Below are 23501 nucleotides of genomic sequence, written 5' to 3'. Positions count from 1 at the left end.
TTATTAAATGCTACCTTTACCTCAGTTCCTTATTATAAAAACTAAGTAATGATATTATTATTTATTTGTTATAATAAGAACATAAGGTAGTTAAAACGAGATCTATAAAAAATATTTTTTAAATAAATTTTAATAAATATAAAAATATTTTTTATATGTGAAAATTAAAAATAAGTATAAAAAATTTACCATATATCATATATTTTATCTAACTAATATTTAGATCCCTCGATAACATAATAATATATTAAAAATATTATGTTAAGGAACACATTATTAACACTGCCTTTTCTTTTTTCTTTTTGGTGACTAATACTTTATTTTCTATTATTATAGGTAGAAGATTCTTATTAAGTCCACAAGCAAAGTAATTAACGTACCAAAAAGGAAATAATTAGACAAAGCCAAATGATTCCGTTTCCCATTGAAACCGGGGCTACGGAGAATAATCCACTAAGATATTCGAAATTCGATAATTACATAATATAATATGAAACATTGTGAACCCAACTAAGTAACCACATGCTGCCAATGATGATGTTATAACTTGTAAGCTTTCCCTGTTTTACCTTTTTTCTTTTCGTAATAAAAGAAAACTACTTTTCTGTCATCTCATCATGTTCTGTTCTTCTGGCTCCATTTTGCATATCTCCATCTTCATTTGATTTTCAATTTTCTTCATTTGGGTAAGTGGGTATTGGTTTTTATGGCACCCAATTGCTTGTTTTAAATTCACACTACCATTTTAGTGGCTAAAGATTGATCCTTTATGTTTTTCATGTTCTTTTTTCCCTTACAGGTATCTTCTTTTGAAGTAGGCGCTGTAGGACACTAAATGCATGCACTTCTCCCAACAGGGATTCGAACCTTGGTTTACCATATCATAGTAGACTAACCCCTTTTGCTAAACTCAACCATACCTGGCTGTTTTTCATGCTGTATGTTGTTATTGGAATCTCAGTTTGATAGGAGGGTAGTAGTTGATTAGTATTGCAATTTGCAATCAATGTTTTCATTTTATAATTTTGAATGCATTTCAGATGATGATGAGTGGGATGGGGAACTCAAGAGTGTTAATTTTCTCTTTGCTTGTTCTTGCAACCTTTCAGCAAGTGGTGTCCGATGAGCACCAACCCCTCTCAAAAGTTGCCATTCATAAAACAACACTTGCTCTTGATGAACGTGCTTATATCAAAGCCACTCCTAGTGTCCTTGGCTTGAAGGTACACTTTTATTGTGTGTTTGAGAATTTTCTTTTATTTTCTAGCCGTTTCATTATCTGCCTTTAACCTCTCGCCTTAGATGAAAACAAGTTTTGGTAGCAGAAATTGATGGATCCTGCTTGCAACTGTTGTAGGGACAAAATACAGAATGGGTTACACTGCAATATAGTAATCCAAAACCCACAATAGATGATTGGATTGGAGTGTTTTCTCCTGCAAACTTCAAGTAGGCTTTGCACCATGATCTTGTTCTTGTATAATCATGAATTACAAATAAAAAGTGTTGTTGCATTGATTGGGAGTCAAATGTTTCACATTTTCCAGTGCTTCTACCTGCCCTGCAGAAAACATATGGGTCAATCCCCCATTTCTGTGTTCTGCGCCTATCAAGGTTTGTGCAGCACAAAACCCCTAGCTTAAGAAAGCTTGAAAGTTAAAATGTTTAATGTTAAACTTTCCTCTTTTCTGTTTCTAATTTCAGTATCAATATGCCAATTTCTCCAGTCATGGTTACAAGAACACAGGAAAAGGTTCCCTGAAGCTTCAGTTGATTAATCAGAGATCTGACTTTTCATTTGCACTTTTCACGGGTGGCTTAACTAATGTATGCTCATAAACTCTACTCTTTAATTTTCCTGTTTATCAAATTAATGGATATATGATGATTGTAAAGTTTTCACAATTCATGGAAACTGTTAGCAGTTTGCTTTTTAGTTTTCGAAGCTTTTCTTTTCCCTATTGATTTTATGAGAATATATTATTGACCAATATAGCTTTGTGGCAATTTCATCATGAAAGCTTGCAGTCATAAACAATAGTTGTTAATTAAAAACATCATAAGTTAACTATTTGGAACTTATTCATCTTATCGTTCCTTATGAAATATATTTTCTTTGAAAGCTGTTCAAGGCTAACATCTGTGTGCTCATACCATCTTATTGTTCATCTTCTATTTCTCCTAGAACCTCATAAATAGCACTATCTTTTATAACATCTGAGATGGTTCTACATCCTTACCCTTTCACTGGAAAACTGCCATAACTCTCTCCCTCCTCTTTCTCTCCCCATGAAAAGATATTTGTATTAGCATGCATACACTTTGTTAACTTCTGTTGCGACTTCTATATACAAAGTATTTGTTCCCATGTGCTCAAAGTCCCACCGCAATAGTGGTAGGTTAATTGATTGTCATGTCCTGTTTACATATGTAACTCTGTTGTACTTTATTAAGTGTGTGTATAATGTTTGAGTCCAGAAATGTGGATTTTGAGCTGAACTTTATCTTTCTATTTCTTCCTTTTTTTTCAAATTACTTTTGACAGCCAAAGCTCGTTGCAGTGTCAAATAAAGTATCATTCATCAATCCAAATGCACCAGTATATCCCCGATTAGCACAAGGGAAAACATGGGACGAAGTAAGTTTAATCTGCCATTATATTGTAATCTCAACTTTGCTGATCAAAAAAAAAAAAAAAAAAATATTGTAATCTCAAAATTGCATTTTCTTTTTCCATCTTTGGAAATTATTCTCATGAGTATTAGTGCAGCAGGAGCTTCTTCTTATTGCAACTTGAAATCTTTCTTGTGAATGATATCTGTCAGTAAATGCATGTCTATATATGTGGATTAAGACTATCTAGGATTATCAAAAAGTTATTTACTTCATTTTTTCAACAGATAACTGTAACATGGACAAGTGGATATGGAATCAGTGACGCTGAACCTTTTGTTGAATGGGGCCCTAAAGGAGGGAACCTTGTGAAATCTCCTGCTGGTACACTGACTTTTGATCACAACACCATGTGTGGTATGCAGCTCTTATGTTACTTTTTAGTGTTGATTTTACCTGTATTTGAGTCAAAAAGTTACTTTTGGGATGGAAAATCATGTTTCTTGTCTTGATAGTATTTACATTTGTAAAATTTGAGTGGGTAAATGCAAATTTCATTCAAAGAGGAAGGAATGGAATTGGAAAAATTCACTTTCTTATTATTCATCTATAAATGTAGGTGCACCAGCAAGGACTGTTGGATGGCGTGACCCGGGATATATACACACTAGTTTTCTGAAGGAGTTGTGGCCCAACCAAGAGTACGCATGAAGTTGCTTGTTTGAGAATTAACGTTATTGATTTACTATTCCAGTTTCTAATCTTATCTTTTCTTGTATGTTCACTCATTCACCACAACACTTAGCTTAGGCACACATTGCCACTTTATTATCTTATATTTAGTAGAAGTTCCTTTTGAGTTTGAGAGCACCTTTACTAGAGATGATCCCTGATGAAATTCAATTGATTTTCACAAAGGTGTAGAACATAATGCAAGATGTATCATAAATTTACTGAACCATTTTTTAACCATAAAGTATTAATGAGTGATTGAGTGCTAACCCTTTGGCATATTAGAAAATAAAGTGGTAAACAGAGATACATGCTGGTGGATAACTTCGTGAGCGAAAACAAGAATATTTTATCCTTTAAAATTTGATGCTTGGAATTTCTTTTAATTTGTTGAAGTGGAAGCATAGGCTTGGAAGTGTGAAATTTTCATAAAGATCACCACTATCAAGTAATCAAGAGTTTTTAATGTGATTTTGAAAAGATTGTCACCAAATATACATCTTTTTCCCTACATGACTTAAATTATCATAAGAAAGCAAGCACTATATTACTTTGTACTTGTGGTTCTAATTGGTTGAAGTGGTGGTTCTAATTGGTTGAAGTGGAAGCATCACCACTTAAAGAAACCGAGAAATTTGTCTTTGATTTTATTAGAAAGGATTTGGCACCAAATATAAATCTTTTTTCCTACATGACTTATATTATTATAAGAAACCAAGCTCTATACATCTTTGTACTTGTGGTTCAAATATTGATTTGTGGTGTGAAGGAACATATTGAGATTTATTAGAAGCAGTTTGCTGTCCATGACCTTCAACTTGCAATGACTTTTTTTCCTACTTGCAGGTACAAATACAAGCTGGGACATAGATTATTTAATGGTACCATAATTTGGAGTCAAGAATACCAATTCAAAGCATCTCCTTTTCCTGGTCAAAATTCCTTACAACGTGTAGTCATATTTGGTGATTTGGGAAAGGTAATTTTCTTCTCTTTTTTCCCCTCATGGGCCTTCTAATTATAACCATGTTCTGCAATCTGTAGATACAATTTGTATAAATGTATACATAATTACATTAGGCGTAAGATTGATCAGGTTGATTTGATCTCTTTATTACTTTTTTCTCTTCTATTTCATACATGGGTAATTCTGATTATATTTACTCCTTTTGATTCTTTCTGTTATTTGAATGAAAGTTATATATTTTGCATTGTCAAGGTATTATACCCAAAAATATGTCAGGTATTCTTGCCTCTGATTTAAATTACTGGTAACTCTGCCGTTCATTTTCTTATTGCAAAAGCAGGCCGAAGCTGATGGTTCCAATGAATATAACAATTTCCAGCCTGGTTCACTCAACACTACTAAACAGATCGTTCAAGACTTAAAAGATATAGATATTGTCTTCCACATTGGTGATTTATGCTATGCTAGTGGATACCTTTCACAGTGGGATCAGTTTACTGCACAAATTGAGCCAATTGCATCAACTGTACCTTATATGACAGCAAGGTTTGTCTTGTTATGCATGTGTTTCATTTTTGTATGCTTACTTCTATTCTTCATTATCTCATTTTCTGCTTTTACATTGTACGCTTTTAGTGGCAATCATGAACGTGACTGGCCAGATACTGGATCATTTTATGGGACCTTGGATTCTGGTGGTGAATGTGGTGTACCGGCTCAAACCACGTTTTATGTTCCAGCTGAGAACCGGGAAAAGTTCTGGTACAATATGTCGATAATTTCAACCTTTTGCAGAATATACTCAACATTCGTGTTGTTTAATAAATTCACTTTTATAACACTATAATGGATGTAGGCATTTAGCATCTTTCACATTTATTCAAAACATCAAAGTTGCATAGCCATGCACTTTGTCTTGCATCAAATAAAACTAAATTAGCCTATTCATAATTGTAGTAAATTTTGTTAGCTTCTTGAGTATACCTACCAACCAAATGTTAATGATGTTGTTTTCTCCTAAAAGATCTTCAAAGATTACTTTACTTTGCCAGGTACTCAGTTGACTATGGTATGTTCAGATTCTGCATAGCTAACACAGAACTCGATTGGAGAAAAGGATCAGAACAGTATAAATTCATTGAAAATTGCCTAGCAACGGTTGACAGACAAAAACAGCCATGGCTGATATTTCTTGCACATAGGGTACTTGGTTATTCTTCTGCAGGGTTCTATGCTGCAGAAGGCTCATTTGAAGAACCAATGGGAAGGGAGGATCTTCAATATCTCTGGCAGAAGTATAAGGTTGACATAGCAATGTATGGACATGTCCATAACTATGAAAGGACTTGCCCTGTGTATCAGGTATTTGCCTAACTTTAGAGATAGATAGTTTTTACTTTGTTTCTTTACTTCCCTGTAGTAGCTCTGCATGAATCTATGCTATGGCTTGCAAATAATCTTTCTTCATTTGGAAGTGTACAACTCATATCATCATTTTCTGGTTGGTCACTTTACTGACTATCAGTTTGGTCATCAAGAACATACATTAGTTTAAGGTCATTATATTATTAAGATACATTTTGTTTGTTAGCTTTGATTTTGAATACTTTTAGTACTTGAACTTTTTGTACCAGTATAAATTGGAATCCCTCAATAATTAGATAAATTGTAGCATTTTATTGTCTACAATAATTTTGCACATTTTTAAAACATGAATTTTCTCTCGTGATTGAATATTATACACAGTATTATAGTTGTGTAATGTCCTATGATTCTTAAATTTATCGTTTCCCAGTATTCATGTGGCATCATATCTGTGCTTTCTAGCTGTCAGTTTGATCATCAAGAACCAAAATGATTTTTTTTTTTTTCAGCAAAAATAGTAATTATATTAATTGAGTACCAGGGGTACTAAAAGATACAATATAATAATCAGTGTTAGGCTCGAGATTAAAATAGATCTCTGAACCAGCAACTGATAAAGAGTTACAAGCTACATTCGTATGCTTAAATAAAAATTCTATACATGACTGCTGGAAAAAGCTGCACTAATATTAGAAGACCAGTGGTTGTAGTGAATACTAAAATCTTTCTCCAACTGCGTGAATACTTAAATTATCTAGATGCTTTTTTTTTTCCTTGTTATCTGTTATCATTTGCATACAAATTAAACTTCCATTTTCTCTCTTCCTTCAGAATATCTGCACCAACAAAGAGAAGAACAATTACAAGGGCTCCTTGGATGGTACAATACATGTAGTGGTTGGAGGAGGAGGAGCATCCCTTGCTGAATTTGCCCCCATAAACACCACATGGAGTATATTTAAAGACCATGACTTTGGATTTGTCAAGCTTACAGCATTTGACCATTCAAACTTCTTGTTTGAGTACAAGAAAAGCAGTGATGGACAAGTCTATGACTCATTCAGAATATCAAGGGAGTACAGGGACATCTTAGCTTGCACTGTTGATAGTTGTCCAGCTACAACACTAGCATCTTGATCTAAAAGCAAAAAAAGTTGTTAAGCTTGTTTATTATATTTGGTTGAATAACATGCTCCATATGATCTCAAAAATGAGGTGAGGCCACTGAATTGTTTGGTTTTAAGTGGCAGTTTGGAATTTATACTGTCTAGCAATTGACCATGGGCAAACATTTAACTAAAAGAGGCCACTGATTTTTGAAGTCATGCATATGTTTAAACAGACAACAATTTCATCAGAAAGCTCCATTGTTGCAATGAATTGAAAATTGTAGACTCCTACCATTATTATCTAAGAATGTCACATTCTTGGGTTATGTAAAATACCTGACAATGTTTAAGAGGTGTAGTTTTAAAGACTGGAATATTAAAATTGAAGGGGGATTACTATTTAGGAGACAAACAATCAAGTCACGGTAGTTTTATTTCGGTTTATTAATTATCTATTTTGAGAGGCAAAATTATAAATGAATTTTATATTCAATACAGCTTAATTGTTGAAGTTGACTGTAGAGAATGTCTGTGTTTGAGTTCTTCAAAATCAGATGCTATAAAAAAATTTACAAATAGGTTACATTATTCAATTGCCACTTGCCAGGTTATGTGCATTTTATAATTTTAAAAATTGCAAATAGGTTTATAGTTTTAAAAAATCTTACTATTGGCTGCTATAAAAAAAAATCTTGTAATTGGGTCTTTTATTGAGCGACCTGATAATTAAAATTCAGGTTCTTCTAATTAGTTTTTAAAATTATGAAGATTCATTTATGGTTATCAAAAGTTATAAATTCATTTAAAGTTTATAAAAGTTACCTTTAGGTTGATATAACCTAAAATTAAGGTTTAATTACTGATTTCGTTTTTATAGTTTCACGATTGATACCTTTTTAGTTCATTTTTTTAGTCCTTATAGTTTATATTTTAATTTTCTTTTAATTTTTATAATTTATATTTTAATTCTCTTTTAGTTCCTGAAGTTTGAAATTAGTTCTTATAATTTACATTTTAATTTTTTTTTTGTTCCTATAGTTTGAAAGTGATCTTTTTAGTTCATATATTTTATATCTTAATTTCCTTTTAGTCCTTATAATCAAAATATAAGTAATTCGTAACTAAATTTATCACAAGATAATTTATAATAAAAAAATAATTTATAATTTATAACTAATTTGTAATTATTTTTATTTTTTTTAGTAAGGATTAAAAAGTAATTAAAATATAAATGATAGGAATTAAAAAAATCATTTTCAAGACTAAAAGAGAATTAAAATACAAATTATAAAAACTAAAAATATTACTTTTAAACTAAAAGAACTAAAAAAAATTAAAATATAAATAATAAGAACTAAAAAAAAGTCAGTTTCAAACTAACTAAAAATATATGAATCATATAAAGAGAAAATAAGTAATTTAACTTAAAATTAACATGTAACACCTTTCTCAATTTTTTTTAATAAAATCGCTAAATTGTAATAATGCATTGAGCTTAGTGACACGCATAACCCTCCACACAACATAGAAAGTGACAATTTGATAGTGCTAGTAAACTTCACTCAACTCAAGTCCTACTATGTAAAATTGTCACTTTATCTGAAAAAGGAAACACTAAAATAAAATTATCTTCTTACTTTAAATTTTGGCTCTGATTTAACACATTTTTAGAATACTGAGTGTAAAGTTCAAGTTAAGTAAAACAAATTATTATTATTATATTTTAGTAAAGTCTATGTAAACGTAAATTTATGAAAAATATAAATGAAAAAATTACAAAAACTAAAATTATAAAAATATAATTTTATAAGAACTAAAAATAAATAAAATATTTAACAGAAACTAAAATTACAAAAAACGCCAACTTAAAAACTAAAATTTAAAAAATAAACTTACCCACGTAAAAAAAAAAAAAACTAACTGTAAACGTAAAGATTTTTAAGTCTTAAATTAATTTGATACATTGTTCCGTGGTATAAATATTAAACCCTAGGCTAGATATTTCTGATATGAACGGTGAACCGGATCCCCCTTCGAAGTGAATTATATTGCAGCGAATCACACACACTCTGAACAACGCCCACCATGCAGGTAGAGATTCTATTCCCAATTTCCTTGAAACGCTCTTTCCCTCTTTCCGTTCACTCGCTCCGTTATGAAGTTCAGGCTGCGATTCAATTTTGTACTTTTCAGTTTCTCAATCTGTGACCTATGTGAATTGGAGTTAATTAGGGTTTTCAAATTCGGTCCCGAATTGAGTTTGTGCGTTTTATACAGGCCAGTGATAGGTTTAACATCAATTCCCAGCTTGAGCATCTCCAAGCCAAATATGTTGGAACTGGCCATGCCGATTTGAACAGATTGTGAGTTTCTCTCTCTCTCCCTTTTCCCCAATTTTTTGTTTATTTTTAAAATTATTTGTTAACCGTTTGTTTTTCTTTGTGTGCGTGTGTGTGTGCAGTGAGTGGGCAGTGAACATTCAACGAGATAGCTATGCATCATATATTGGACACTACCCTTTACTGGGATTCTTTGCTATTGCTGAAAATGAATCTATTGGAAGAGAACGCTACAGCTTTATGCAGGTTCATTTTTTTTTCTTCTTCCTCTTGTGATAAATTGATAGATGTGCATACTTTGATGTGTGCTGTTTCCATCTGGCTAGTTAATTGTCTTCTACATTTGACATTAAATTAGGTGGTTATCTATATCCATTAGTTTGTTTCACTGTCATTTTAGTAAAAGATAAATGCTAGCAATACACAATTTTTCAGTGTTCTACTGTATTGGGAGAGTTCATGAGGGAGGTGGAATGGGGAACCATTACTAGTGTTGTAACTGAAGTGAGTCTTGCATGAATTTCACCCAATAGTAAAGACAAGGGTGTTGCTAACATTTCTCTGTATTGTGGCCAAACAGGTTGTGTATGGGTTTTTATGAGATAAAAGTAAAAATAAAATTACTTGTTACTTGAAATTCTTTGCTTATGATGAACTTGTGTTAACTATGCTGTTGTTATTTGCTTGTTAGGGAGATGAAATTTATAATCTTGTTGCATCCGTTTATTATTATTTTTAATACCTCTGTTTCCGTTCCTTTTAGAAGTAGTCCTTTTCTTTTCTAATTGTATATTTGCAAATTTAATATGAAATTTTAGTTCTATGCACTAAAGATGCGTGTAACTAGCTTGTTATTCTGTTGGTATTTCTTTTAAGAAAGTGTTGTTTCTGATAACTTAAATAGGATATACAAGTACTCACATAAAGGAAATTTCTAAACTACTGCTTACACTGTCATTTCCTATTGTTGTGTCTGACGAAGAAACCCCTTTGAACTAGCCAATGGCTAAGCACCATGAAGAGTCTAAGAAAATCAGTTATTCACTTTATCTAATGAAAGAGGCACTGGCTACAGTCTTTGTTTAACAATGTTCCTTTCTAATCATGAGAACCAGGCTATAGCTCCATACATCTGCAAAGGGATTTGCCTTTGTTATTTCTCCTTGAACCCCAGAAATCAGAAGTGACATAAGAGAAATTTCTCTGAACTCTCATAAGGAACTTGCCCTCAGAGTGAAAGATAGCTAGAATTAAAGAGAGAAGGATGCAGAGAGAATGAGGTGGGAGAAAAATAGAAATGATTTCTATTATTCTGTTATAGAGAGAAAGAGAACAAGGAGAATGTCCCCTTAACAACCAAGAATAATCAGTTTACAATTATTGTTCTCAACTGCACTAATTCTATACACTGCCTAAGACAAGGGTTTAAATAGGCAGTGTATAGAATTTATTCTAGCAATTATGTACACGCTCCACCAGACTCAGGCCCAAGGGAGCCCGAGACTGAATCAGAGAAGTCAAGGGCATCTCAAACCAAGATTCCATGTAACAATTACATTAGAGAAGAGGCCAGCGCTCAATGGGAAATGGCTAAAATCCTCGGGATGACATCAGGGGAAGAGCAATCAACAATCATTGACAAAATCACAACAATGGAGATCAGAGATAGAAAGGAAGCTGAAGCATTGGGAAAGAGAAACATCTCATCATGAATATTATCTCATATAACATCAGAGGGCTGGGGAGAGGAGTGAAGTTGTCAGCAGTTAGAAGATTGGTATTAAAACACCAAGCTGACATGTTGTGTATTCAAGAGACCAAGAGAGAGCAGATAGACAAGACTACTTGTCAAGCTTTGTGGGGGGATTCAGACTTGAGTTGGGAATCTCAGCCGGCAATAAATACAGCTGGCGGGTTGTTATGTATATGGAACGAGAAGGTATATAAGGTGGACAGGAGGGTCACGGGTAGGGGCTTCATCCTGCTGGAGGGTCTGTGGACGCAAGACTTACAGAAAATCTCCATTGTGAATGTTTACGCACCATGTGAAGCTGATGGAAAGAGAGCTCTTTGGGAATCCATTAGGCAACTCAAGGATCTTCATCCTGGCGGCTTGTGGTGTATATTGGGAGACTTTAACAGCATCAGGCACCCCTCAGAGAGAGTCAGTACTAGTCAAAGGGAGGGGGACCACAATAGCATCACTGAATTTAATGATTGGTTGTCTGACTTAGCTGTAGAAGAAGTGGCATGGGTAGGCAGAAAATTTACTTGGATTAGACCGAACGGGAATGCAAAGAGTAAGCTGGATAGATTTTTCGTCTCAGATGACTGGGCATCTAAATGGCCTGACAGCACACAGTACGTGTTGGTGTTGGACAGAGATTTTTCAGACCACTGTCCAATATTACTCAGAGCCAAAACCGTTGATTGGGGACCTAAACCCTTTAGGGTTCTTGATTGCTGGCTGAAGGACAAGACATTCCAGAATGTAGTCAAGGAAACCTGGAAAAACACACAACCAAGGGGATGGGGGGGTATTTCGCTGAAAGCAAAGATCAAAACACTTAAGCAGAGGCTGAAGCAGTGGAACAAAGATCACTATGGTGACACGTTAAAGAGGGTCCAACAGATTCAGAAGGAACTGAATAATCTGGAAGCAGCCAGCAACCTTACACAAATGTCATCACAACAATTGACAGCCCGCAAAAAACTGTAGGAGGACTTGTGGACAGCTGCCCAAGCTCACGAGTCCTTGCTAAGACAAAAATCAAGAACAAAATGGATCAAGGAGGGAGATTGTAATTCAAGATACTTCCATAAGCTCATGACCTATAATCGCATGAATAATGCACTCAAAGGCGTGTTGATTGATGGGTCATGGGTTGAGGAACCATCCAGAGTGAAGGAAGAAATCCGCAATTTCTTTCAAACTAGATTCAGCGAACCTGTCTGCGGCAGACCAGAGCTAAATGGGACCAGATTCCGAGGTATTGACCAGCACCAAAAAGAAGGGCTAGTGGGCCGATTTCGGGAGGAAGAAATAAAGTCAGCGGTTTGGGAATGTGGGAGTGAGAAAAGCCCAGGACCCGATGGGCTAAATTTCAAGTTCATCAAGCATTTTTGGGAGTTGCTTAAAGCTGATATCACTCGTTTCCTTGATGAATTTTATGTCAATGGCACTTTTCCGAAGGGCTGCAATGCTTCATTCATTGCTTTAATCCCCAAGGTGAAAGACCCGCAATCTCTCAACGAGTATAGGCCTATCTCACTAATAGGCTGCGTGTACAAGATTGTGGCCAAGATTTTGGCAAATAGACTGAAAAAAGTGTTGCCGGATATAATCGACGAGAGACAAACAGCATTCATCAAGGGTCGTCAATTGCTACATGGTGTGCTGATTGCCAATGAAGTTGTGGAGGAGGCAAATCGATGTAAAAAACCTTGCTTGGTGTTTAAGGTAGATTACGAAAAAGCCTATGATTCTGTCTCATGGGAGTTCATAACTTATATGATGACAAGATTAGGCTTCTGCCCTCGGTGGTTAAAGTGGATCAAGGGCTGCCTTCATTCAGCATCAATTTCTATCTTAGTTAATGGAAGCCCTACTACCGAATTTTTCCCTCATAGAGGCCTCCGGCAAGGCAATCCCCTTGCGCCATTGTTGTTTAACATCGCTGCTGAAGGGCTAACCGGACTCATGAGAGAAGCTGTGAACAAAACCCTGTTTAAGTGCTTTCTAGTGGGGAAAAATAATGAGCCTGTTAATATTTTACAATATGCCGATGATACCATTTTCTTCGGAGAGGCCACAATGGAGAACGTGAAGGTTATAAAATCAGTTCTTAGATGTTTCGAATTAGTTTCAGGCCTCAAAATCAATTTTGCAAAGAGCCGATTCGGAGCTATTTGGAAATCAGAGCAATGGTGTAAGGAGGCTGCGAAGTTCCTCAATTGCAGTTTGCTGTCTATGCCTTTCTCTTACCTTGGTATCCCCATAGAGGCAAATCCAAGACGTAGGGAGGTTTGGGATCCGATCATTAGGAAGTGCGAGTCAAAATTATCTAGATGGAAACAAAAACATATTTCCATGGGAGGGAGAGTCACTTTGATTAACGCAGTCCTAATAGCGCTTCCCATTTACTTCTTTTCTTTTTTCAGGACACCCAGCAAAGTAATACAGCAGCTAGTTAATATCCAGCGCCTTTGGGACGGTGTTTCGGAGCAAAGGAGGATCGCGTGGGTCAAGTGGGAAAATGTGTGTCTCCCTAAAGAGAAAGGAGGATTAGGCGTTAAAGACTTGAGGAAGTTTAATACAGCATTGCTTGGTAAGTGGAGATGGAATTTGTTTCATCAAGACGGACAGCTATGGACTAGAATACTGAATTCAAAGTATGGCGGCTGGAGAAATTTAGATGATCAAAGAAGAAGCACACTACACTCGCATTGGTGGAAGGACCTTAGGCATCTCAATCAGCAAGAGGAGTCAGCAGCATTGAAAGATCAAATAGAATGGAAAGTGGGCTGCGGAGACAAGATCAGATTTTGGGAAGACAAGTGGACAGCCAGGGACAGACCCTTAGCGGAAAGATTTCCCTTATACCAAATTTCCAACCAAAAACAACATATTATCAGCCTCTTGGGAAGTCACAGAGATGAAGGTTGGGAATGGCGCTTCAATTGGAGGAGAAATCTATTTGACAGCGAAGTTTCAATGGCTGCAGATTTTCTAGAGGAAATTGGATCGTCATCAGCCCAACAGCAACGACCAGACTCATGGACTTGGAAAGCAGATCCAAGTGGAAGCTATTATGCAAAATCTGCATATGGGATTTTGCTGGAGGCAATAAGGGGGGATGATGAAGATGGGGTTTTCAGGAAATTGTGGAAACTACAGTTACCATCCACGGCATTGGTGTTCTCATGGAGGCTCATCAAAGATCGCCTACCAACGAAGGTGAATTTGAGGAGACAAGTGGAAATAAGCGACTCGGCGTGTCCATTGTGTAACTGCTCGGAGGAGGATGCAGCACACCTGTTTTTCAGCTGCAACAAGACCCTTCCCTTGTGGTGGGAGTCTCTGTCGTGGGTGAAGTCACTGTGCTCTCTTCCAAAAAATCCGAGGGCACACTTTCTACAACACAAGCAGTGGGAATGCAGTTGGGAACAAAGCTGTAAGATGGACATCTTGGTGGATAGCCCTTACTCGGACCATATGGCTCCATCGAAATAAGTTGGTGTTTGAAAATCAGACATTTAATACAACCAAGGTGATGGATGATGCACTTCTTCTACTTTGGTCATGGCTTAAAGCTACGGAGAAGGATTTTGTATTTCATTTTAATCACTGGTCTTCTAATTCAAAAGAAGCTTTTGTGTAATTAGGAAAGTAGGGCAGTTGCTGGGGTTAACTTTTTTATTTATGTAAAGCAGATATTGGGTGTAGCTGGTCCATAATGTAAATTCCTCATTGTGAACCAGATATGCCCCCAATCCCTATATGTATCTATAGTACCACTGGTATTGCTATTATTAATATATATATATATATATATATATATATATATATATATATCTCTATTTTTTGCTGAGCAAAAAAAAAAAAATGTTGCTAGCCTCTAAATTGGAGATATGGCATAGGAAACACATTATTGAAGAGGGCTTTGAGAGGTTTGTGAACCTGCAACATGTTTATTAATCCTATTAATACCACAGGGGAAATGAAATATTTTACCAAGAGGGGTCCTTGGAGTTCTGAAAGGAATTAACAAGAAGAAAACTGCCCTTGTTCACAGAAAAAAGAACTGAAAATGTAGGATGTATAGGAAAACTCTCCAGAGGAGTCCAGAGTCAATATCCTTATATCTACTAGAGAACAGTGCAAACAAAGAAAGATTCTAGTTCCATAGCATCTCTATCTGTAAATTTTGGTGAAAATGGAAATTCCAAGAAATGGAAGAGTCTTGGCTAGGATAGAAGTGGCTAATAAGATGGTATAGCGGAGATGATAAATGATTTTATTTTTGGGGGGCCGGGGTGTTAAAGGAATTGTGAAAATGGATTAGACAAATCGGGATTTAAGCTGTGGTATACGGGAAAAATCAGATCAAGAAATGGGGTAGGGATTATTGTGGACAAGGAGTGGAAGAAGGATGTCGTGGATGTAAGAAGAGTAGGAGATCGTATCATAGTCTTAAAATTGGTAGTGGGACAGGACACCTTTAATGTTATTAGTGGGTACGCACCTCAGGTTGGGTTAGCAGAACACTTTAAGGTAAAATTTTGGGAGGATCTATAAGGGGTACTTTAGGATATACCCCAAGGAGAGAAAGTTTTCCCAGGAGGGGATCTCAATGGACATGTAGGTAGCGTGGCTAGAGGTTTTGAGGGGGTGCATGGGGATTTTGGCCTAGGGGAGATGAATGGGGAGGGTAAATCCATCTTGGAGTTTTCGGAGGCTTTGGATCTTTCTATAGCCAATACATGGTTTAAGAAAAGAGAGGAACATCTTATCACTTACAAAAGTGGAGGGACATGTTCTCAGATAGATTTCTTCCTTATCAGGAAGTCTGATAGGAAGTATTGCTTGAACTGTAAAGTTATCCCGGGAGAGAGCTTGACTACCCAACATAGAGTTTTGGTTATGGATGTAAGAATTAGAGATAGAGCAAAGAGAAGAAGTCCTCTGGTAGCACCAAGGATCAAATGGTGGCACTTGAAGGGTGAGAAACAAGGAATCTTCCAACAAAAGATATGGGAGGGTTGGTGTGGACAATCACAAGGAAGTACAAATGATATGTGGAACAAGATGTCCCAAGAGATTATTAAAGTGGCTAAAGAGACGTTGGGTGAATCTAGAGGTTTTGGACCTAGGGGTAAAGAATCGTGGTGGTGGAATGAAAATGTTCAGAGCAAAGTTAGAGTAAAAAAGGAGTGTTTCAAGGAGTGGTCTAGGTGTATAAATTCTGAAACTTGGGATAAATATAAGATAGCTAGAAATGAAACCAAAAAGGCGGTGAGTGAGGCAAGAGCCCAAGCTTTTGACGGACTATACCAAGCTCTAGGAACCAGGGACGGAGAAAGATCTATATATAGGCTTGCTAAGGGTAGAGAGAGGAAAACTAGAGATTTGGATCAAGTAAAGTGTGTTAAGGATGAAGAAGGCAAAGTCTTAGTGCATGAAAAAGATATCAAGGAAAGGTGAAAGGCGTATTTCCACAACTTATTTAATGATGGATATGGATATGACTCTAGCAGTCTAGACACAAGAGAAGAGGACCGGAACTATAAGTACTATCGTCGGATTCAGAAACAGGAAGTAAAGGAAGCGTTGAAAAGAATGAGTAATGGTAAGGCGGTGGGGCCAGACAACATACCTATTGAAGTGTGAAAAACTCTTGGAGATAAAGGTCTTGAGTGGCTCACCGAACTCTTTAACGAAATTATGAGGTCAAAACGCATGCCGGAGAAATGGAGGAGAAGCACGTTAGTGTCAATCTATAAGAACAAGGGGGATATACAAAATTGTGCAAATTATAGGGGAATCAAGCTCATGAGTCATACCATGAAATTATGGGAAAGAGTGATCGAACGGAGATTAAGAAAGGAGACTCAAGTTACTGAGAATCAATTTGGTTTCATGCCGGGAAGGTCGACCATGGAAGCGATTTATTTATTACGGCGGGTGATGGAGCAATATCGCATGGCCCAACAAGACTTGCACTTGATTTTTATTGACTTGGAGAAAGCGTATGATAGAGTGCCTAGAGAGATTTTGTGGAAAGCTCTAGAGAAGAAAGGGGTTAGGGTTGCATATATTCGAGCTATCCAAGATATGTATGATAGGGTATCGACTAGTGTTAGGACACAGGGTGGAGAGTCAGACGATTTTCCCATCACAATTGGTTTACATCAAGGGTCAACCCTTAGCCCCTACCTTTTTACCTTAATTCTGGATGTCCTCACGGAACAAATCCAAGAGATAGTGCCGAGATGCATGCTTTTTGCAGATGACATTGTCCTCCTTAGAGAGTCGAGGGAGGAGCTGAATGAGAGGTTGGAAACTTGGAGACGAGCTCTAGAAACACATGGCTTTCGCCTAAGCAGAAGCAAATCGGAGTATATGGAATGTAAGTTCAACAAAAGAAGGAGGGTTTCTAACTCAGAGGTGAAAATAGGAGACCATATTATCCCTCAAGTCACACGGTTTAAATATCTTGGGTCTGTAATACAGGATGATGGGGAAATTGACGGGGATGTGAATCATCGCATTCAAGCAGGATGGATGAAATGGAGAAAAGCATTGGAGGTGTTATGTGATGCAAAGGTACCGATCAAGCTAAAGGGAAAGTTTTATCGGACTGCGGTAAGACCGGCGATTTTGTACGGAACAGAATGTTGGGCGGTCAAGAGCCAACATGAGAATAAAGTAGGTGTAGCGGAGATGAGGATGTTGCGGTGGATGTGTGGTAAGACTCGACAGGATAAAATTAGAAACGAAGCTATTAGAGAGAGGGTTGGAGTAGCGCCTATTGTAGAGAAGATGGTGGAAAATAGATTTAGGTGATTTGGGCATGTAGAGAGAAGACCGGTAGACTCTGTAGTGAGGAGAGTAGACCAGATGGAGAGAAGACAAACAATTCGAGGCAGAGGAAGACCCAAAAAGACTATAAGAGAGGTTATCAAAAAGGATCTCGAAATTAATGGTTTGGATAGAAGTATGGTACTTGATAGAACATTATGACGGAAGTTGATCCATGTAGCCGACCCCACCTAGTGGGATAAGGCGTTGTTGTTGTTGTTGTTGTTGATTATCCCAAAATTTCTCCCAAAAGTAAAACCTGATCCCCATGCGTTTTTTTTTGGGGGTGATTCCTTTCCTTTCCTTTTTTTTGGCATTTGACTTGAAGGTTGCTTGGAAATTTATGAGAATGTAAATATACTATTAGTCTATTATATACAGTCATGGCATATTCCTTATTTGACAAATTCTATTTTTTGTGCAGAAAATGCTCCTGCCTTGTGGTTTGCCTCCCGAAAGAGAAGAAGATTAAGGATTACATCTGGATTACAAATGGATCACACAACACTGTTAATATAGCCTCCGACAGTTTGTTGTACCGTGTTATCTTATCAAGGAAACAGATGGTTGTGTGACCTTGATTAGCTTGTGGATGCTGAAGCTTTAGTTGTTATGGATCTTGGAAATTATGTCTAGTTTATTCTGAAATCTTAATGTTGCCGTGTTTCCTATATGATGGCCCTTTAAATTGAATCAAATTTGTGTTTGCATCCTAGAAAATGTGAGTATTCTTGAACTCGTACTAGGGAACACTCTTTCCAAGGCTCAAGAACTGGCTAACATGATCATGTTTAATTGTTCGTCAATATCTGGTTTAATAATTTTGATAATTTGTGGCAGCTTTTAGCAACTATACTATATATCTTAATCATATTTTAACATTTTTTTTGTGTGTTTGTTTAAATTATTTATGTTTAAAAGAAAGTTTTCTGGTTATTTTAAGCATTTTTTTTATCTGCTTAAAAAATGCTTATTTTTTTAAAGCATTTTTTTCACAATTGTTTTTTTTTTTGTACTTTTTTTACATAAATTGGCCTATTGTTTAGTATTTATTCTTTTCCTGAAATTTTAATCATCCAAACTCAAATTTGTGTAGAACTTATGAGTATACTTTGACTAGTTCTTTTAATATAATTGTATATAGTAAATGATTTGACTTTGTTTTTTTATTCACAATGTCATTATTTTATCTAGTTCTTACTAAATATGAGTAACTTATACAAACTACTCCAAAAATTTATGAAAATTACACTTGACATCTGTTGTTTTAATACATTTCTTTGCTTCAAACAAAGTTAACTAATGGGAACACTTAAAAAGACTAAAAAATCCCTTTTCTTTTTGTTGTGAGAAACCCTCCCCTCTAATGGGCAGTACCCTTTTTTGCAACACCCCGCACTCAGCACTCACACCAATATTGTGTTCGATTCTAGAAAAAGTGGGAGGTGGTGAAAGTTGGTGAAATAAAATACAAGTGAAAAAGTGGGAGTATTTGTTTCACTTGAAGGGGTGAAAGTGGTACTCTTCTAGTGAATTCATGTTGTTACACTTTCATCTTAAATTGAAATGAAGCACATTGAAAAAGAGCACGGTGAAATCAATATTTTTGTTTGGTCAAAATTGTCCCTTTTATTGTTTGTTATGTGAGGCTCGTGGTCCCGTAGCCTTGTTTTGTTCTTTCTTTTGTTGTTCGTTGTTCTTCTCATTCTATCGTTGTTGCTTTTGTCCATCCTACCACAAATCTTCATACTATCTTTTATGTAAATTTTAAATGTTTTAAACTTTCAAGACATTAAATGCATTTATTTCCATATTTCCATATTTTAGAATTTTTCTTTCATATTGCTTGAATGTCGTTCGACTTGCATTGTCTTGCAAAATATTTCAAATGCTAACTAGATGTAGCAAGTCCACTATCATTTGTTGGCATAAAATGGCTCTGTCGTTCAATGTTTGATTCTTTTTGGAAGTTTATTCTGTGTGGATTGTCTTCGAACGCCACTGCTATTTCTTGCGTTTTCAATAGACTAATGCAATATTATAGTCCATACTTACCTTGCTGTGCATCCTGTGATTATATGTTTAATTGAAACAGATTTTCAGCACTTTCTTACACGCCGAGTATGGGTCTTGGTACACTCTTGGTCCTTCCTTTCGTTGACATGGCTCATGCCTAAATGAACAAGGATTGCCTGGTGAGCCACAAGCTGCACGTGCTGCTATCAAGTGGGCTCAAGATCATGTTGACAAAGACTGGAAAGAATGGACTATTGGTGATAACAAAAAATAATAGGGTACCTCTTGTATGTCAATTAGTCGTTATAACTATGGAGCTTATGTTGTAAGAGACCTGAATGAGCAGTCTTGATATCTCTTTCTTAAGTGCCGATAGAATTGATTTTTTGAGAGTTAAGAGAAATTGTATTGGAACATTCTTTTTTATTGAAAGGTGCTAAAGTTAATTTTCTTACGCCAAAAGTCTAAAACAAATTTGGCCTAAGAAGGACAACAAAATAAGCATGTCTTTAAGGGTCTAAATGGTTCTTTCTGACTGGATGACAAATAATGCTAAAACTTAGCTTAGAATCAAAAGCTTGTTGGAATGCCCTCCAAAATTTAGAGGTAAATCTAAGATTCGTATTTGATACTAGGTATGCCATAAAACTTAATTATCTCCCTAATGGGTAGATATGCCAATTTGTAGGTCTTCTTAATTGACAAGAAGTGAGCAGACTTGGTTAATCCGTCACAAAATCCATAGGGATTTGTACTCATTTCCACTCAAGAATTTTTATAGGTTGTAGCAAACTTAAAGGTTTTTGATGTTCAATCTTAACCCTCTGGCATAATAAATACCTAGAGACAAAGCTAGCTACTTCCTTACATCTTTAAATCCTGATACATCTTGATTATTCTTGAATGTACGGTGAATTTACCCTTATGAGTTTCCTCTAAAATTTTCAACGTGAGACTTCCCTCGTTAGGGACTACAATTCTTTCCTTAAACAACACTAAGTCATTGGCAGATAAGATCTAACCTATTACCTTCTTGGTTCACCTTTCACCAATGATTGTAGTTCTTGATTTAGAAGTTGTTCCCTCTTAATCAACTCTCTAATGTCACTACCAATCTTCAGTCTATTAAACTTCATGCTTAATGTAATCAAAGACACATTCAAATTCAAGCCCCTAAACTCCTCTATTTTATCTCCAGTAAAAAAAATGCATCGATAACAAGTTTAGAACAATTGGTGAAAAAAAACACATAAAAAGCATAATTATTTGCGTATAGTAAGATGGATCTTGAAGTATTTGGTACATTTTTTCAACCAGTAAAAAGTTGTTTTTAGTTTCAGCATCAATTTTTAAATCCTATGCTAAATTGTTTTTTCAAGTAGCTAACAATTGTACTGGGAAAGGAAAGACTTGATGTTGCAAACTAGAAGCAGAGGAAAGGAACATGACATGATACTTCTTTCTCGTCCTGTTTTAGCAGTTTATTGTTGTTACATTATTTCTTCCTAAATTTTTATGCTAATAAAGTTGAATAGCACATACAAAGCTTTGGTAAAGCATAATTTTACAGCTTCAGTATGCATGACAGTATAACACGTTCAATGATGTCAGGGTTTATATAACTCACCATATTGGTAGACATATTCAGAACACAACATCTTAATGGTTTTTAGTACATGGAATGGCAAATCCAATGTACTAAATTGGTGGTTGCAATTGGCAACCTATTAATCTCATCTTCAATGCATCATTTTCATCTGTTTCAAAACGAGTCAAGCATCCGAGGAGAATCTTTACCTACAACAGAGCATAGGTATGAACCTTTGAGCTCTAACCAACCTCCGAAAACTACCTTTACATACATTCACTAATTTGCTATGTTCCTAGAACACTCTTCAAACCTTTTTCAATGTTAGGTATAACCTTACTTTAACTCCTCACCATCGTTATTTAATTAATGCTAAACACACTATTAGATTATTTCTTTACTGAGAAATACCTATGACCTTGAAGAACCTAAATCGCTCTTGATAGTTATGACAGATAAAGATGTTAATTCACAAATTTCCTTTCTAACAAAATATTGATTCTGTTTCCTATTTCAAACAAGAAATGATATCTTTATTACCCAATTTCAAATGTGAAATAAGACCACGGCAGTATTCGTAATTGAGTTAGATCCTGCATCATGAGAAACAAAGATGGACCGTTAGATATGATGGATTTTGGAGATTACTGTGGTCTATCTATACTAGATCAAATTAAAAGAGTAATTTTTTCTTTCTCACTTTTTTCTTCTTCTCTTCGACACCGCACCTTCCACAACCACGGCCACTACCTCCGTCGCACTCTCCAGTTACTGCACAGCTACGGGGATCCCTTTCATCGTCTTCCTCCCCGCAAACAAGATCTCCACTGCGACATCTAACATCTACATACATGTTCAACCAAAAAGCCAAGAAATTGAAGGTACTGTTGCGAGAATGAGTCACCATGTTCAGCCACACCGGTGAGCACCAAGTCCAGGATGATTGTCATCGCGATCGCAACCATCAATAACCCCTCCATCATCGCGCACATGTTGAACCACTTCGCAACTGCACAAGTTTCCCTCCCTCAACCCCCAAATTTGCACCGCACTTGAACCTAGGAGCTAAAATTGACCAGAAAACTCAGAAATTTTTGAAATAAAAATTCAAACAACGAAAAATGTTTTCTGTTCTCTTCTCACATGTGCTCGTGTGCTTTCAACAACAACAAATTTCAGCCATATCATGCAGGGGAAGAGGAGGAAGAAAAAAGGATAGTTCAGTAGGTTGGCAATGGGATTCAGTGGCGCCGCTAAAGCCATTACTATTGCCAACAAGTCCACTCGAGAAAGAGAGAAGCGACATGGCAGTGGCATTGTCGGAGGTGCTCAGAGAAGATGACACAATCAGAGAGTGGTGGCTGATGCTAAATTTTGAAATTTACTTTTTTTAAAAAAAAAAAAAAAAAACTCATGTTTTTGATTCATGATATATATTCAACTTTTTACGTTTGATCCCTTTGATCCTGATAAATATTTCATTCGCTATCGCAATGGCATTCTCTCTCGCAATCATCTGCATTGTAGTCACCGGCATCGAAGGACAGTCTCCCACTGCAGCATCGTCGAACACTCCGGCAACTACAGTCGCCCAAGCACCTTCCACAGTACCGAAATCACTAGCTCCCGTTGCTTCTCCCAAATCTTCTCCACCAGCCGCAACCCCTACATCTACGCCGGTGGCATATCCCACCACCACCCCCATCGCCCAATTTAGATATATAACAGACATATCATCACTTAAAAGCCAAAAAATTTAGCAGTGATCAAACACAAAAATGAGATATATAACAGAAATAAAAAACATATTTAAATAAAAAAAATATATGTTGCTTTCTACCCCTTGGTGCACCCTTATCTATCTAGCCCTTCATTTTTATCGTATGGCTCAAATAATTTTTCCACCGTGCAGAACCTATGTCACGCACAGTAGAAGCCGTCGTGAAATAAAGATCATTAGATGTCAGGTGCAGATATATATAATACAGTTGTATGAGAATTTCCCTTTGAAGCCCGGATGCAGGAAACATTCAAATGCACTATTTGCTCATGACAGGCAGGGGATGGTGTCTATATAAGCTGATCCACATCAATGCATAACCGTAATATAACTCCCAACATCAACTTCATTAGGTTAGAGTTGTATGCATCAGATAACAAAATCTTAATACTACAGTAAATGAAACACCAC

At 36.1% G+C, this 23501-nt stretch overlaps 2 protein-coding genes across 4 annotated transcripts; both read left to right on the top strand.

Annotated features, from left to right (window-relative positions):
- The first annotated feature begins 448 nt into the window (after nucleotides 1–448).
- On the top strand, nucleotides 449–7189 carry LOC114423203 (probable inactive purple acid phosphatase 1). 2 transcript variants are annotated; one of them, XM_028389865.1, is made up of 14 exons: nucleotides 449–549; nucleotides 800–938; nucleotides 1041–1223; nucleotides 1358–1449; nucleotides 1548–1614; nucleotides 1705–1827; nucleotides 2546–2638; nucleotides 2901–3030; nucleotides 3233–3314; nucleotides 4192–4324; nucleotides 4653–4858; nucleotides 4949–5074; nucleotides 5365–5674; nucleotides 6509–7189. In XM_028389865.1, the coding sequence occupies exons 3-14, from the start codon at nucleotides 1041–1043 to the stop codon at nucleotides 6812–6814; spliced, it is 1851 nt and encodes a 616-aa protein (XP_028245666.1). In that variant the 5' UTR covers nucleotides 449–549; nucleotides 800–938; the 3' UTR covers nucleotides 6815–7189. The 2 variants fall into 2 exon arrangements, with proteins under 2 accessions (XP_028245666.1, XP_028245665.1); XM_028389864.1 differs by lacking the exon at nucleotides 449–549 and adding an exon at nucleotides 557–686.
- Nucleotides 7190–8749: 1560 nt separating this feature from the next.
- On the top strand, nucleotides 8750–18559 carry LOC114423202 (uncharacterized protein At4g14342). Of its 2 annotated transcripts, none has more exons than XM_028389863.1 (4): nucleotides 8750–8877; nucleotides 9064–9149; nucleotides 9248–9371; nucleotides 18131–18559. In XM_028389863.1, the coding sequence occupies exons 1-4, from the start codon at nucleotides 8872–8874 to the stop codon at nucleotides 18176–18178; spliced, it is 264 nt and encodes an 87-aa protein (XP_028245664.1). In that variant the 5' UTR covers nucleotides 8750–8871; the 3' UTR covers nucleotides 18179–18559. The 2 variants fall into 2 exon arrangements, with proteins under 2 accessions (XP_028245664.1, XP_028245663.1); XM_028389862.1 differs by having other exon boundaries at nucleotides 8808–8968.
- The last annotated feature ends 4942 nt before the right edge of the window (nucleotides 18560–23501 follow it).

This window comes from Glycine soja, chromosome 8 (genome assembly GCF_004193775.1).
Source record: "Glycine soja cultivar W05 chromosome 8, ASM419377v2, whole genome shotgun sequence".
NCBI classification, from domain to species: Eukaryota; Viridiplantae; Streptophyta; class Magnoliopsida; order Fabales; family Fabaceae; genus Glycine; species Glycine soja.
This window is presented reverse-complemented; position numbering and strand designations above follow the sequence as displayed.

What these genes read in the sequence shown, in the direction of transcription:
- LOC114423202 (XM_028389862.1), top strand. Translation starts at nt 8,942, where the DNA reads ATGAAGTTCAGGCTGCGATTCAATTTT. An exon ending in TCAGGCTGCGATTCAATTTT is followed by an intron (nt 8,969 to 9,063) that starts GTACTTTTCAGT and finishes CGTTTTATACAG; the next exon opens with GCCAGTGATAGGTTTAACAT. An exon ending in CATGCCGATTTGAACAGATT is followed by an intron (nt 9,150 to 9,247) that starts GTGAGTTTCTCT and finishes GTGTGTGTGCAG; the next exon opens with TGAGTGGGCAGTGAACATTC.
- LOC114423203 (XM_028389865.1), top strand. Translation starts at nt 1,041, where the DNA reads ATGATGATGAGTGGGATGGGGAACTCAAGAGTGTTAATTTTCTCTTTG. An exon ending in TTTTCTCCTGCAAACTTCAA is followed by an intron (nt 1,450 to 1,547) that starts GTAGGCTTTGCA and finishes CACATTTTCCAG; the next exon opens with TGCTTCTACCTGCCCTGCAG. An exon ending in TGATCACAACACCATGTGTG is followed by an intron (nt 3,031 to 3,232) that starts GTATGCAGCTCT and finishes CTATAAATGTAG; the next exon opens with GTGCACCAGCAAGGACTGTT.